This window comes from Gymnoscopelus microlampas (genome assembly GCF_963454915.1).
Source record: "Gymnoscopelus microlampas genome assembly, chromosome: 3".
NCBI classification, from domain to species: Eukaryota; Metazoa; Chordata; class Actinopteri; order Myctophiformes; family Myctophidae; genus Gymnoscopelus; species Gymnoscopelus microlampas.
The window spans coordinates 10,749,967-10,765,624 of record NC_139940.1 but is presented as its reverse complement, the minus strand read 5'-3'; the positions used below and the strand labels follow the sequence as shown (position 1 = coordinate 10,765,624).

At 45.8% G+C, this 15,658-nt stretch overlaps 1 protein-coding gene across 6 annotated transcripts in view; it reads left to right on the top strand.

The window, feature by feature from the left end:
- creb5b (cAMP responsive element binding protein 5b) overlaps window positions 1–8,505 on the top strand; it is an 83,128-nt gene extending 74,623 nt beyond the window's left edge. For 5 of the 6 annotated variants that reach the window (XM_084052826.1, XM_084052825.1, XM_084052824.1 and 2 more), the window contains 4 exons: window positions 2,231–2,560; window positions 4,571–4,798; window positions 5,833–5,941; window positions 8,283–8,505. In XM_084052826.1, the coding sequence (XP_083908952.1) occupies window positions 2,231–2,560; window positions 4,571–4,798; window positions 5,833–5,941; window positions 8,283–8,440 (825 nt within the window). In that variant the 3' untranslated portion in view covers window positions 8,441–8,505. Of the gene's footprint in view, window positions 1–2,230; window positions 2,561–4,570; window positions 4,799–5,832; window positions 7,019–8,282 lie in introns of all 6 variants that reach the window. The other variant, XR_014600475.1, reaches the window with a different exon arrangement.
- The last annotated feature ends 7,153 nt before the right edge of the window (window positions 8,506–15,658 follow it).

Sequence of the window (15,658 nt, the reverse complement as noted above, 5' to 3'; positions counted from 1 at the left end):
TCCTGACTTTGCATTAATCATCCCAGCATATATAAGTCATCCTTGCCGATTCAGCACTCTCTCAAGAGCGCTATTCCTGAAGCTTGTCACAGGACGCGCCGAATAGCACTCTTGAGAGGTGAAATGCCGGGTGAAATGAAAAGGGACAGACTTGTCTTTTTTATGACATCTTAACGCCAACAGATCGAAGTCCAAAGACAGACAGATTCTGGCAGTTTGTGGTGTTTGGAGTATGACTTTTCCCTTTGGTTTTCCACTCCCGGGGTTGTCTTTAAGTCACGTCTAGAAGCGCAGACCCCTGAGGAAAGTTGGACGTAGTAAACACGTACAGTAAGAGAACACAAGCTCTCCTTGAGACAGCGTCTCTTTGCTCTGCCCTCCCCATGCTGTCTCAAGGTGTGCTCGTGTCTCGCTGCCCCTCCCCTCCCTGGCTCGTCTTAAGTGGACCACACGTTCTAAAGCAACAAACTTTCCCGCTGCGCTGACAGGTGGAAGAGCAGCACCGAGGCTCTCACAGCCCGACGACTGGGCTCCTCTCCTGGGCACAGGTCCACGCAGACCTGCTGGAGAGACACACAGACGCGCGTGCACGCACACACGCGTGAGCACACGCACGCACGCACGCACGCACGCACGCACGCACACACACACACACACACACACACACACACACACACACACACACACACACACATACAGTATACACACAGGAGATATTCACCTGACGGGGAGGTGGCTGGGTGGTCTCATGGCTGGAGCCACGCTGTTCACCTGTTGTTGTTCTCTCTGTCTAGACTTTTCTCTGTCTGGACTTCATTATTTATATTATTATGACCGTCATCATTATTAAAGGACCATGACGGTGTCAATGCATGTCATTGCATTCACAGTGACATTGATTTTACATTAGTCGACATTTAACTCACTTAACACTAACAGAGTCTTTAAAACTTGCCTCAATAACAATGAATAATAAACCAAGCACAGTTTGTAAGTCGTGGATGTTTCATTTGTTCATAGTTCATTTGTAAATCGATATTTTCGTCAGAGACAATTTGTGGCAATTTCAAATCAAATTGTGTGTAAAATTGATTAAAACTTGACAGAAATTAACCGCAAAATTATATTTAGTGTGTTGGTCGACATATTTCAAGCAAGTTTCAAGTCTCTGCATGTTGATTTCCATACTGTACTGAAATGAACAGAATCCAATGGCTTCCTCAAAATGACATAAATCATGGAAAATGGTCTGCAGTAATTTAAAGTATACCTTAGTCAATTGGCTAAACATGGTATTATTATTATTATTGCCCCGTAAAGGTCATGAAGATGGTTTCCACAACGGGTGAATGATGTGTCCATTAATAACGGACACATGTCCTTTCAAAGTGTCCTTGAGCAAGACGCTAACGACTCGCTCAAGCCGCCGTGGATAAGACTGTTGGCAAAATGTCGAAATATAAATGAGAACGGGAGAGAGGGGATGAGAGAAACTGAAAGGGAGAAAGAGAGAGGGGGTGGGGGGGGGGGGGGGGGTAGAGCTGTCACAATGAAGGAAGGGAGAGGCAGAAAAAGAATGAGTGGAGTGAAGGAGAGACAGAGGACATGCTAAGTGACTATGATCTGTTGTGTTGACATGTAGATTTATGGAGCTGTGCCTCTCCTGACAGTCAACACATCTGTCAGCATACTGATGGATGGAAAAAATGTACCAACCTGTGCCTCACCTTGTGAATGATGTTTCATTCCTAAAGATTGTTTTTAGGGCATTTCAACTTGATTGTACAGGACAGTGAAGGATAGCAGGGGGGGGGGAAGAGCGGGGCGACTCGCAATATGGGTCACAAACCGGATTCAAACCCATTATGTAGTACTGTGTAGCTCTATGCAAACCGAGCAGTTGAGCCGCAAGGGAGCCCCCCAGTGGACGCGGCTAACAGCTGTAATACAGTGGTTCTCAAAGTGGGGTCCAGGGGTCCTTGAGGGGGTTCCAGGGAGTCCCCAGGAAAATGATTGATAGGAACCAAATGGACCTGTACGTGTCTGTTTGTACACAATTGTACACACTCAGAGACTGTGTACAAATGGAACCAAATGGACCCACCATTTGTACACTCTCAGAGTTAAGTTAACACTGATGGGACCCCAATCATACAGTGTTGGGGTCTCAGGGATGCACATTTTAACAAATGGGATCCATGGCCTAATAATGCATGTTTTGTCTCCACAGAGGCTGAAGGCCGCACTCGCGCACCACCCGGGCGCCATCGCCAACGGCAACATGAACTCCATGGGTCACATGATGGAGATGATGTCGTCGCGACAGGAGCAGGGGTCCCACCATCACATGCACTCGCACCCGCACCAGCACCTACAGGCCCCGCCCCACGCCTACCAGCACCACGGGCACCACCCCCACCACGGCCAGACCCACGGCCAGAGCGGGCACCACCACCCACAGCAGGGGCACAACCAGCACCACAACTCCCACAACCCCCACCTCCACCCGGGGCACCCGCACCAGACCTCACCGCACCACCACATGCACTCGGGTTCACAGGTGAGCCGTGGACACCTAGGGCTTTCACACGTCTTACATAATCACCTGATCGCAACTATTTAGGATAGCAAAAATGACAGAATCGTTTCCATTCATCTGAATGAATTCATCTGTTGAAGATCGTTCATAAATTGTCAAACATTTTCAAAAATAGCGGAAATAGCAAATCTACAAGCTTGTAGAGCGACTATTTCCATGAATATATTTTGTTGTTTTGACCATAGTACATTATTTATTTTCATTACTGGTACCAGCCATTGTCTGTCATTTATTTGTAATATACATTTATTGTAAGATTTATCATATCTTCCCTGTGCAACTTTTGTTTACAAAGCCTAGAGTTAGTAAGCCTTGCCGAGACATGAGGCCCATAGGGCCTCCTGTTTCTCCTGTTTCTGTAGCGTGAGGCAGCTTGATGTACAAGGAGGCGCTGGGTGCAATTTTTCTGAGTTTTTGGTATGACCCGGCCTACCAGTCTCAGGACCATCTAACCACTAAGGCCACTGAGCTGGTACAAAGCCTAAAAGGCAAACAGAAATGTATTTTTTTATTGTTCCAATGTTCAATGCCAAATTAAATCATTGATCGCATGACAATTAATCGTCAACTAAAATGTCATGATCGTGACAGCCCTATGGACACCTGCCATGAGAGTGGCAGTGTTCGGGTCTGACCAGCGCTGTGAAAATCCGCTGGCCAGGAGATCACACACTAATGGACCATGACTGGATCAAGGCCCTGCTTTAGAGGGCCCTATTGAGCAAACACGTTTTTTTGTACAAACAGCTATTAGTGGTTACAGTGTAAAAGTAAGCTTAAATTATGTTTCACATTCACTGTAAAGCACAGGTCAAACACATTTTTCCTTCACTGTGGCCCCATGCTTGCCAAGTAGTTTCCTGGCAGCCTTTCACAAGGGTCATTTTATATTCCCTCTTTCTTGAGGTTGGTCAGCCACAGGTCAGAGTCAGAGGCAGGTGGTAGGTGGAAGGGGTCACAGAGATGCTGTAAAGTGTGCGTTATGAAGGATTCTCAGGGACTGGCTGTTGGAAACTAATGCCCCCACGCCCTTCCACACTGCCAAGCTGCAGTTACGTGGTCGCAATGTGCTCCAGGTGTCTCAGACAGGCGAAAGGTTTACAAGAGCAAGTCACGATGACAGACAGACAGCCTTAGCTAAGTATCCGTGTAATGTATGAGCTATGAATATAGACAGAGCTTGTGTTGTTTTTTTCTGTGTATTCAGAGACGTTGCCCCCGCAACGTAAAGGACATCAAGATCCGAATCCCCTTCGTCCTCACGTCGTCAGCGGCTGACATCCTCAGCGATGCCATACATATTAGATGAAGGACTCCCAAGTCATCGAGAAACGGGATTTATGCTCCAAACGTACCATTAAGACATTAAAACAACACTCGGGCTGTATACACAGCGGCCATCAAAGAGCCTTGTATTTTCCGTGGTCCTCATAAAAATGGTAATGATTGGAAGGCTGAAAACAGCTGACCTTGCCAAGTTTATGTCAAGATCAGTCAGTGGGCGCGCGTAGTTAGCGGCGGGCCCGTTTGACTGCGTCCACCGGTGTTAGTCTGAGTGGAAGTGGGCGGTGGAAAAAGCTCGCCTCTGCGACACCTCTTTAACAAGGCGGCTCGTCCAGTGAATCAGCCCAGTCAGTCAGGTTTCCAATCAGTCAGTCAGGCAGTCAGTCATTCCTGACGCCCCACGGAACGGGCCTTACAGGACGCGTGTCACGACCAGATGTTGTTTTTAGGGACGTTGCCAGACAGGGAATAGCCGCGGGAGGTAATATATAGGTGCATGTGTCGAGGGGGAGGGCCGGGAGACGGTGCAGCGGTGACAGTAGACAGGTGGCTTGGCTGCCAGCCAGCAGGCCCGTCTGAGTCGTGGCATGTCTAGTAAACAGTGTCAGACGTGCCGCGGTCCGTTCAGAGAAGCACTGTAGAAAAACTGACCTTGATGTCCTCCTCCTCTTCTCCCTTGGGTTTCAGATGTCCCCTGCCGCCCAGCAGATGCAGCCCACGCAGACGCTGCAGTCTCCGCCCCCCAGTGGCGGCCGGCGGCGGCGGGTGGTCGACGAGGACCCGGACGAACGCCGACGGAAGTTCCTGGAGCGCAACCGGGCGGCGGCCACCAGGTGCCGCCAGAAGAGGAAAGTGTGGGTGATGTCGCTGGAGAAGAAGGCAGAGGAACTCACCCAGACCAACATGCAGCTTCAGGTACAGTAGAACACCGCTATATAGCGGAGATAGCGGTCACCGCATAGTGACCGCTATCTCCACTGACGGGAAACCATGTCGTTTCCATTCCAAATGGACATCCGCTTTAATTTCATTGAACGAAAAGTCGTGAGAAAATTGAATCGAGACAGGTGCAGGTGTTTCCGAAGTCTGCACAATGGCTTTGTTTTGATTCCGGAGGCATTTATGCTGTAGCATTTACATGAATGGCATTTTGTACTGGTGGAACAAAGCGAGGCTTGATAGATGAACTATATCCTACTTTAGATTATAATCTCGTCTGTTATCTCTCCCCTCTTGTGCAAAGTTGGCAGGCAGCTGTCATAAACCTACTTGGAACAGGAATGTGCGTAGTGAGGTTCCTGTGAAAGTGAATTCACACAAGAGCTGTACTGTAGTCAGTTTATTTCCATGGCATTATAGCTACTTACCCGATGCTCTTATTCTGAGCAACTTAAAACAACACAGTAGAATAAGCTTCAATACCTAGATCAACAACATCAAAGCCAGGACAACAAAGCTCAAAGCCAAAGCTCCTGTGGTCTTACTGGATAGTGCGGCGACCACATAATTTGATTCCGGCTGGAGACATGTTAAACAGCTTGTCTTCCTCGTCTCTGACCTTAAAGCAGCTCTCTGTGTCAATCCTTTCATGTTTATCCGGGATTCGAACCCGCCACCACCAAAATATCTTCTTCTGTATGGCATTTTGACCCTTCATGCAATACCACTTGTCAACCAGTATTGGTCCTACCATGAGGACATGATCTAAATGTCTCAATAGAAGAGCAGGTAGACCAACTACAACCACTGCCACACTGTAAAATGAATACATGTAAATTAATAAAGCAATTGCCTCAAAAAATTATAATAAAGTACAGAATAAAGAGCCAAGAGACGGGGGGGCATCAGTAATTATTAATTACATATTATATAGTTTGTATGTATTATTTATAAATATGTTCATTATGGTTGTTAAAGTATAATAACTAGTGTGCGCTGCTGTGTTTCAGAATGAAGTGACCATGTTAAAGAACGAGGTGACCCAGCTCAAACAGCTCCTTCTCACCCACAAGGACTGTCCTATCACCACTATGCAGAAAGAGTCCCAAGGTTACCTCAGTGAGTAGCTGTCACACATGCAGTACAAACACACAAACCTCTACACCCAAAACAGCTTCACCTGTGTGCCTTGTCCTCACATGACAGATGACACTGCTGTGAACGGGGCACTCTGGTGGCTGAGCCGGGGCGCTGCATCGCTTTACCGCATGGGCTCAGCCCCCAGCCACCATGCCCAGGGGTCTGAAACCCAGCTCTGGTTTGTCACTCGCCATCCCCTCCCTTTACAATGTTGCAGAGGCACTCGGTAGCTCTCTGGGACGCTGAAGCCCCGCTGATGGACAATCGGCAATCCTCTCGAATCCCCTCCTCACTCCCCCCCATGAACTGCTGAGGTCCCACAGTGTTCAGGCTCTCTGCAACCCTGTTGCCTCTTGATGTACGGTCCCCACGCCGCCCCGGACCACCCTGGACTTACTGTAAACCTCTGACTTGTTTAACGGCCGCGGGGGCGGCAGGCCTGGACTGTGAGAAGTCCCGTCGCTAGTCTGAACCCCATCCCACTCCTCCCTATGAGCCCTGTTTTTCCATGGGAGTGTGTGTGTGTGGGGGTGGGGGTGGGGGTGGGGGTGTACTGTACTGTACTGTACCACGGAGGACCGCCGACAGACGCTCTGCAGGAGAAAGACGTCAGAGTCCGAGGCCGACCGACGGCGTCCAAAGTCCCGGGGACGCCCCAGGATCCCACTGATTACTGTGCCTGGGCACAGCGGCACAGCAGCAGCAGCATGACATCAGAGCCCCACCCCCTCTGATATGGATACGAGTGACATTTCCATGTAATTAAGGGCGAGAGGGCGGCGCCTCCCTGTGCGGCTTGGAGCGCAGGAAAAAGCAGGCTCACTCCCCGGGCTGAATGGGTCTTTTATAGCGACGCACGGGAGGAGACTCTCAGGCGGGGCGCGGGGAGAGACTTTAACATTGATGAGTCCCTCCTGTGTACAGATGTCACTGCCAATGGGTCCCGAGTCGTCAGGGATGTTTATGGAGTTTTTTATGATTCATCTTTTCTTTTCTTTTTTTTTTCCTTTTTCTACTTTATGCGTTATGCACTTAAGGGCTGTTGGGGGAAGACAGGTGAGGTGGTATGACTGTAAATTCAGCGTTCTAGACATAGCGCTATAAAAGTCTGATCTATTATTATTATTAAATGTACGACCACACATTTTCTATAAGATGTTGAAAGTGTTTTTATATCATGTATATTTTTGTGTTTAATAAAGTTGTGTCTTAATGATAACAGGTTTTGCGTGCGTGTGTGTATGTGCATGTGTGTGTGTTTCATTTTGTTAAGACATTTTTGATCTGCCATGAGCAGTATGGGAAAATTTGAGGGTTCTCACACACACACACACACACACACACACACACACACACACACACACACACACACACACACACACACACACACACACACACACACACACACACACACACACACACACACACACACACACACACACACACACAGATGCTAATCATACAAACGGCCCTTTCTCTAGTGTGTGTGGACCAGAAACATATTCTGTCTTTTTTTGATCGCTTGATTTGTTTTTAATTCTACTATCCTTCTATCCTAGTATTATTACCTGTTCACGAACACAAACACATGATCTTAACCAACATTCACCTATAAGGGCTGCCAGAGCTGAGAGGCCGTCTGGGAAAATGAAGGTCCCCGGTTCACATGCCAGCCCTGGCTATGAGTCCAAGTGCATCTGAGGAAGTCACTTTTTTTTTTGCTTACATTTTTTATTCCATGATTTTGTAACCCATATTTTTTCACCCAGTGCCAATTGCCTATGTAATGCTGGGCGCTACTCTCCCTCTGCTAGCCTAGGGAGAGCCCAAGCTGAAGATCATGCCTCCTTCAATGCATGAGGAGCAAGCAGACCGCTTCTTATCATCCGACAGGGGGGAGTTTCCCCCGTTGGACGTAGCGTGTGGAAGGAACACGTTATTCCAACCAGTTCCTTTCCCCTCCATCAGGCGCCCTGGCTGACCAGGGGGAGGCAGTATAGTGACCAGGATTACTGCATGTTTTTGTGAGGGTACCTACCCTAGGAGACACGGGGAGAACATGCAAACAAACTCCACACAGAGTAAGACACTTAACCCCTAACTGCCCCGAGCACTCATCATGACCATTTGAGCAGCCATCAACTTGGTGAAGCTGAAACTGAATTTCCCCCGCGGGACTCCCACCTCCCACACACACACACACACACACACACACACACACACACACACACACACACACACACACACACACACACACATGCACACACACGCGCGTCCTCCATCCTCACTGAAGTGTCTGCTGTCCTGTTCCTCCCCACAGGTCCAGAGAGCAGTCCGGCGGGCAGTCCGGCCCCACCAGCGTGCTCCCAGCAGCAAGTCATTCAGCACAACACCATCACCACCTCCACCACCACAGTAGGGGGCAGCAGCGTCCACGGACAGTCCAACCACCGCACAGACATTAACCCCATCCACTAAAGAGAGAGCAGAGAGAGAAAGAGACTAAAAGAAGTGGTTCTCAAAACTTTGCTTCATTTCAAGGACCCCCGTAACTCTGAGAGCGTACAAACGGAAGCCAAATGGACCCCTTACGGGTCCATTTGGCTTCCATTTGCACGCTCTCAGAGTTATAGACCCGTAAGGGTCCATTTGGAGCCCCTCACGGAACCCAAAGGACCCCCACCTTGAGAACCAGTGGACTAAAGCCTCGAGAAGCCCCCATAGGCCCTCTAAACCCTCCCCTCCACCTATCAGTACAGCCATACATGCTGCCTCCCGCATTCAGGACCACCCATCACCACCCCATCAAGACAAACCTCTCAAGCCCAGCAAGGCTCCTCTTTTTACAGTAGCAATGTATTTTTATAGAATCTTATTAACTCCTTAACATTCTCCCGTTTTTCGTCAACGTGGTTGTCAGTTTGTTTGTTTATTTTATATGTTTTCTTTTTTATTTGTACCTTATTAGCTTAAAGGGAGATTTGCAGAAAAAACACAGCATTAACGCAGTGAGCTAATTCTTTTGGTTTGGTCGTTGTGTTATGGAACTTATGGTACCAATTAAAGCCGGGGGCCGCGGTACGCACGGCGCCGCAAAGGGAAAGGGACTCGGATTGTGGGCGCGTCACCTCTGTGACGCCCCCATCCCTCTTTGTGCAAATGATGTTTTAGAGAACATGTCTGATCTGGAGTCACAGAATACTGTTAGATTCACAGACAAGTGTCTCTGTCTGTGTGTGATGTTACTGCCTTTCAGTTGCGTACCCAAACCAAGTCAAACTGTTGCCATGTTAGTTTTTAAAGAAGTAAAGAAGCTGGTATTTTTCCTAGAAAGGCATACGACTGTTAAACCTTGTCCCTACAATGGTGTTCAGAGTGTTTGGACTCACACTTGTGTGTGTGTATGTGTGTGTGTGTGTGTGTGTGTGTGTGTGTGTGTGTGTGTGTGTGTGTGTGTGTGTGTGTGTGTGTGTGTGTGTGTGTGTGTGTGTGTGTGTGTGTGTGTGTGTGTGTGTGTGTGTGTGTGTGTGTGTGTGTGTGTGTGTGCGTGATACTGAAAATACCATTTTGTTCAAATTGAAGCAATACATCCCAGTATTGATCGTGCATGCATGTGTGTGTATTTGTGTGTGCGCGTGCGTGTGTGCACGCGTGTGTGCATGTGCGTGTGCATGTGTCCGCCCTAAGATAAGATCAGTCTGGCCAAGCCAGTGGGTCTGGTCTCAAACGGGGACACACGCTCTTTTGTTCCGGCTTTGTCTAACTCTACACTGTGATACTAGTGAGGCAGCTCGGGAGTCCAGCCTCACTCCCTCCGCTCTCCAGGACCAATTTGAAGCTTTAAAAGAACGATGCCTCTTTTATGTGTGATAACTGCGTCTAAGGATCCAGGTTTTGTTTGGATTCAGTGGCAAATTCCAAATGAATATAAATTCCCAGCAGTGTGTGTGTGTGTCCGTGCGTGCGTGCGTGCGTGCGTGCGTGTGTGTCCGTGCGCGTGTGTGGCTGTGTGCACGCGTGCGCGTGCTTTTATGTGTGTGTCTGAGTTTGTGTGGGTTTTGTTCTGCCTTCTGTCTCCCACAGTCAGGTTGAGTGAATGGAATCAGGAAGGGGAAGGGACTTAAAGTCTGTAAGGCTATGTTCACACTGGGAGCCCAAATCTGTTTTATTGGCCTATTCAGAATTGGAATCAAATTGTTTTGTATCAAGTCTGAACAGCAAAAAAAACAACAACACATGGAAACTGATTTTTCTCAGCTTCACCTGTGTGAGCATTGTGAGCTCAGTCCTAAAGATCGTATTTGGGGAACAAATCAGATTTGCAAGCAGTCTGAACAAAGCCAAAGAGTTGATTTGAAGCGTGATCTATTTTGTTTGTCTATTTGACATGAACATTTTTGTCAGCATGAACAGGAATGAGGTTCTGAACCAACTGGCGTAGTGTTCCGCTCTTTCTAAAGAGGTGCAGATAATTGCCTAATGCTTTCCGAGTGTCACAACGTGCCTGAATCTCTCTTCGAAATCATTTGTTAGCAAACTATATGCAAAGCGACTGTCTATCTTTTTTTTTTTAATATTAATTATCGTGGGTTTTCCTTCAAGCGGTTCTGCCTTTAACTAATTGCTTTTCACTGACTCGGTGTAAGCAACAGTTTTTGTTTTGTTTTGTTACATTATTAAACCGTTTGCGGCTTTGTCAGGGATTTCTGCTGCATGTAGAGGTTGAAAACCAGTTGACTGAGGAGAGAAAATGTTCCTTTTGCATCTGACCTCTGACCTTGTCATCAATGGTTCTCTCTCTCTCCCATATCTCTCTCTGCCTCTCTGGCTCTTTCTCTCTTTCCAATCAGCCTGGCCCATGCTGGTTCCCTCCCTCTCTCCCATCCCCCCCTTCCCCCGACAGCTTATCTGTAACCGAGTATTTCCAGCACTGGCGCTTTAATATTGTCCCTTTATGTTGTTGTACAAGAATCTCACCCCTCCTTCCTTCCTATGGGCACAAGAATGTTTTTCAGCATGACCACGGAGCACTGTGTTTTATAGTGCACAGTAAAATCCTCCGTGTTCATTTGACTCTTGGAGGTGTAAAATGGAACCAAATGGACCCCTGTAAGCGTCCAACACTAAGGGTGAGGGTCTAACACTGTGGATTTTACTGTGTAGGCGTGAAGAAGCGATGCTGACTATGCACTTTGTCCTCTGTCGCAGCAGAGGGTAAAAAATAGCCATATTATCAAGGCCTGAGGAATTCTCAGCGATCTCCACCCCCCTCGCCTCCATTTCCCTGTTCGGACACCAGTGAGACACTGTCTGTCTGTCTGTCTGTCTGTCGGTCGGTCTCTGGCTTCGTGGAGTGTGCCTAATGTGCATTGTGCTTTTTTCCTCAATGCTACGATAAAGGTGAGCTCGGAGCTCTTGTAATTTTTGGGGGTCATTTAGATGACGCTCTCTTTTAAAGTTGAAATCTATCCCTGTTCAGATATAAAGATTTGCAGGCAATGTGTCTGCATTTTAGATTTTAGTGTCATGCGTGAACGTGCGCTGAATTTTGAGTGTCTCTCAATAGAATATCAGTGAGACCACCTCTACCCCCCACCGCATTGTATTAAGACACTTTGGTTAAAATGTAGTTTTAGTCACAAAATGAAGTTATGGATTGCAGCCTTAAATCTGATTGTATGGTGGCATCTCAGTAAATGTACCCTGCAGCTTTAAATCTATACTTTTGTATTAGCATGTAGGCATACCCCCCACCCCCTCCATTTCTTTTTTAAACCTAAACAAAATCCAAAGTTTCAGTTTTGTTGGTGGCAATTCTGGCAAAGGTAGCTTACATCATGTGTGAACGAGAAACGCTCTGTTCCTTTGAATGGATCCCATCATGGTTTTGTCCAGTTTTGTGTGGTGTGTGTGAACAGTACGTGTTACTGGGAGAATGCAAAAATGTTCTGTATTCTCTTACAAAGGGCTTTCTTATAACCACCCTGTAATATGCTAAAACTTGCCTTGTTTTTCAGTTTTTGGTTGTTTGTTATTGTGTTATTGGACCATTCCAATTTAACCTCCTGCAAAGCTTGGACCTCAAAGTACCTTCAACTGGAATCACTGGGAGGAGTTTACCGTTTTAGACTTATAGCCCAATTTATACTACGCCGTACGAATGTGTTGCACGACGTAGCATGGATTTGGCTTTAGACAGGACATTCTCAAGTTTCATTTTGTTTGATCAGTGGACCTAGTTTGTCCTTTGTCTGCTGTATACCGGCAGATGTACAGGATGGGTGAGAGTGCACAGTACGAGTGTGTTTGTGTGGGTTTGCATGAGGGGGAGAACAATTCCTACAAGTTAATGACATTATAATTGTATCATTTTAAATATAAAAAAAAACTATAAATATTGTATAGAATGTCATTAATTCTGTAATCTTGTACATGTAATGCAACCACCTTTCTTTGAGAAGGGAGTAAATGTGTGGTACATGTTTTGTAAATAATGTTTGCATAGCACTTGCTGCCTTTCATCCTAGTATGTCGAGGCTCATTTCAGCGCTTAAATTCATTGTCATTTTGTTTATGTGTAATGAATCGATGAAACCGTTTTAGCCTGCATAACTTTGTACATTTTTTGTGTGTCTTTTAATGGCATTGTCTCCATTTTGTCTTTTATGCATTTGTACAGATGTTAAATATCACTGCAGCTACATTATGGTATGAAAATAAAGCACTTGTTCTGTAACATAATACAAGCTGCCTCACATTTCATGTCTATGGATAGCCAAGCCTTTGGACTTGCTGTATTTTTAATCATGAAACACCATGAGAGACAAACAGAATAGGAAAGCCATACCTGTTAAAGAATACTGTAGCAGTTATGTCGGTTATCTCTGGTTACAGTACGCCCTGTGTAGTGTGTAGATAATCCAGTATACGATATACAATTTGTGGGATGGCATTCCATTCCTAAATCAGTTTCAATTCAATATTACAAAATGTAAATTTATGATCAACACATTCAGTTTTGACAAAACATGAAATATAACATGAAAATTTTAAAAACAGAAAAGAACATATACGTATTAAAGTATATATGGCAAATATCTATAAACATACAAAAAAATGCACATCAAAATACTACTACAAAGTCAATATTACAAAATATATTGTATGGTGTCAAAATGCTTGATAAATATATATTTATATATTTTTTACAAAGCTACACTAGTAAGACCTCACCTTCAAACAATAAATCTGTTATTGTATTTATTGAATTGAAACAAAACATTGAATTTGACAAAAGAGGGACATGAGGGGGGGGGGGGCCCATTGCAGTTCCAGTGCCCAGGGGCACTGAGAGGTGTTAATCCAGCCCTGCCTGGCCTGGAGGTCTGCCCCGAGGCACCTTTAATAACATGTAACCCTGTTATTGTCGGGCAACCAACCATGTTACTCTAATTGCAGTAACAGGGTTGCAGGAAAAGATGCTAGCGGTAGAACGTAATGCTTGTCAATGGTCAAGGGAAAAAAATTATATAAAGAAAAAGAAAAAAACTTTGAAATAAACTGTCTGTTATTCTGATAAGTAGGCTTAACCACTTACACCCTCTAGACTCATGGACCATACAGCATGCTACTATAAAGAGGAGAGCACAACTGGAAACATCTGCGGATCAATCAACCCTGGCACTGCTCCCAGCTTGAGTCATCTCCACCCACAACACTCTTAATTGAGTGAGAGTTCACAGAAATGCTAATAAGTGAAGAATAAGCTTCCTCACTTCCTTCATACAATAAGTTCAAATCAATTGGTCAACCCACTGAGGAGACAAATGTATGATATAACAAGATATATACAGTAGGCTATTATCTGAACAAAATAATTAAAAATGCATATTTCAACTGTGGTTAATGTTTGACATGCAAGTGTTATCAAGAAGGTGGGACATGGAGGCTGTACCTGTATGAGTGAGTGCAATAAAATCCTTGTGAGTTGAATCCCAGTCCCATCATGTCTCACATGTATTCCCTCTCTCTGCCCTTGGGTTCCTGTCTCTGTATTCCTATCTAAACAAAGCATAAGATACCTAGACAAAATGACAGGGGCGCAACACACAGTCAGAGTCCGTGTGACAGGACCTTTGTGACAGGATGTTGTGGAGTGTCACTGTGGGCTCGCCCTGACATGCGGCCTCCCAGAGGTAAGTGTGGAGCTCTCTGACCCTGAGCAGGTGATTGAGGGGCGGTACATTCACCGGTACCTCCTCAATCAGACTGAAATGATGACTGGTGTGTGTCTACTCAAGCAAGTGACGACACATGTGTACTGATCAGCCAGGTTTAAAACTGAAGCCACCCTGCTCGGTCAGAGGCTCAAACTCCTGGGAGAGGAAAGCAGCGTCGGGCGGTAAGCTACAAACACACTCCACTGTTCTTAGATGGATGTTGTTAGTTGGGTGTATTCTAATCAGTGTTGTCTCTCCTCTTGTAGGCAACCTCCCGAGTTTCATACTAGCAGGGGAAAAAGGACTCTGTTTCAAACGCCCCATTGGGGAAGAAGATTTACGTTTGTTTTGCATTAACCCGACCCCCGGCTTTGTTGAATTCCGGCAAATAAAAGACTGTTTTTTGAAATTCAAGCCTCTCTGCCTCTTGGTGTTGGTCAGTGCTCACAATGTCTTCTGCATGTTGGCTTTCAAAACCAACTTTGATATGAAGAGTGTACTTCTGTAGGGGATTTGAACACATAACATAACATCTCTCTGTAGCCTGGTTCTATAGTTGTATGTAGTCTCTTTGGAGGTGCATGGACATTCATTTACAAAGTTGAACAGAAGGCTGATCCTAGCAATAACATAATAGGGTGGGTGTGGGGCAAAAAAGTACCCTGAGGTATTCCCAATTGTTGCTGTTACTTCGGTTATACTCAACCTTGTCAGAACAGTTTGTGATGATCCATTTTGAGAAACACCATTTGGAGTCCCTTATGTGTCCAAATCAGATGATCTGTGTTGCTTGTCAATGCATGTCCTTGAACCATAATTGCTCATTAAATAGTTAGACGTTTAAAAGGCTTAGAATGCTCATTAAATATTGAAATGTCTAGACAGTGTAATGGTCGTCTGATGAAATAACAGTGGATTACCTTGGTACACAAACACCCAATACCACTACAGCCAATTACTTTGTAGTGCATTTACTGTATGTGCAGTGTGCATGCAGATCAATTCTAGTAACTTTTTGGTCTCAATGATATGGAGCTTATTTCAGCACAAAAGAAGCTCATTCTATTGTGATGCCCATAATTCCCTAGGAAACTTGTGGATACTATATATGCAAAACTGATGCATGTGTTGCCGAAGACCTGAGGGAGTGCGGTGACCGGCGTTGAGTCAGTCGGATCAGATTATTCAACCAATATGCATGGCCAATGCCATATATACTGTAGGTACTGCATATGGAGATCCAGTTCCCCAGAACCACCGGCCATATCTCTGCTGTCCAGCAAAAACAGCTAACTCCAAAATGTTCATTTTTCAGGAAATGAAAAAAAGTGGAGTTAGGAGGTTTTGTTCATCATTGATAAGAACAGCTGAATGAACCTCCAAGCTCACAATGAGGTTGGAGGTCAAAAGCGGGTGGAGCCTGGAGTCAGCAAAACCAGTTAGCTGGTTTAGCAGAAAGTTTGAGGATCCAATGGAG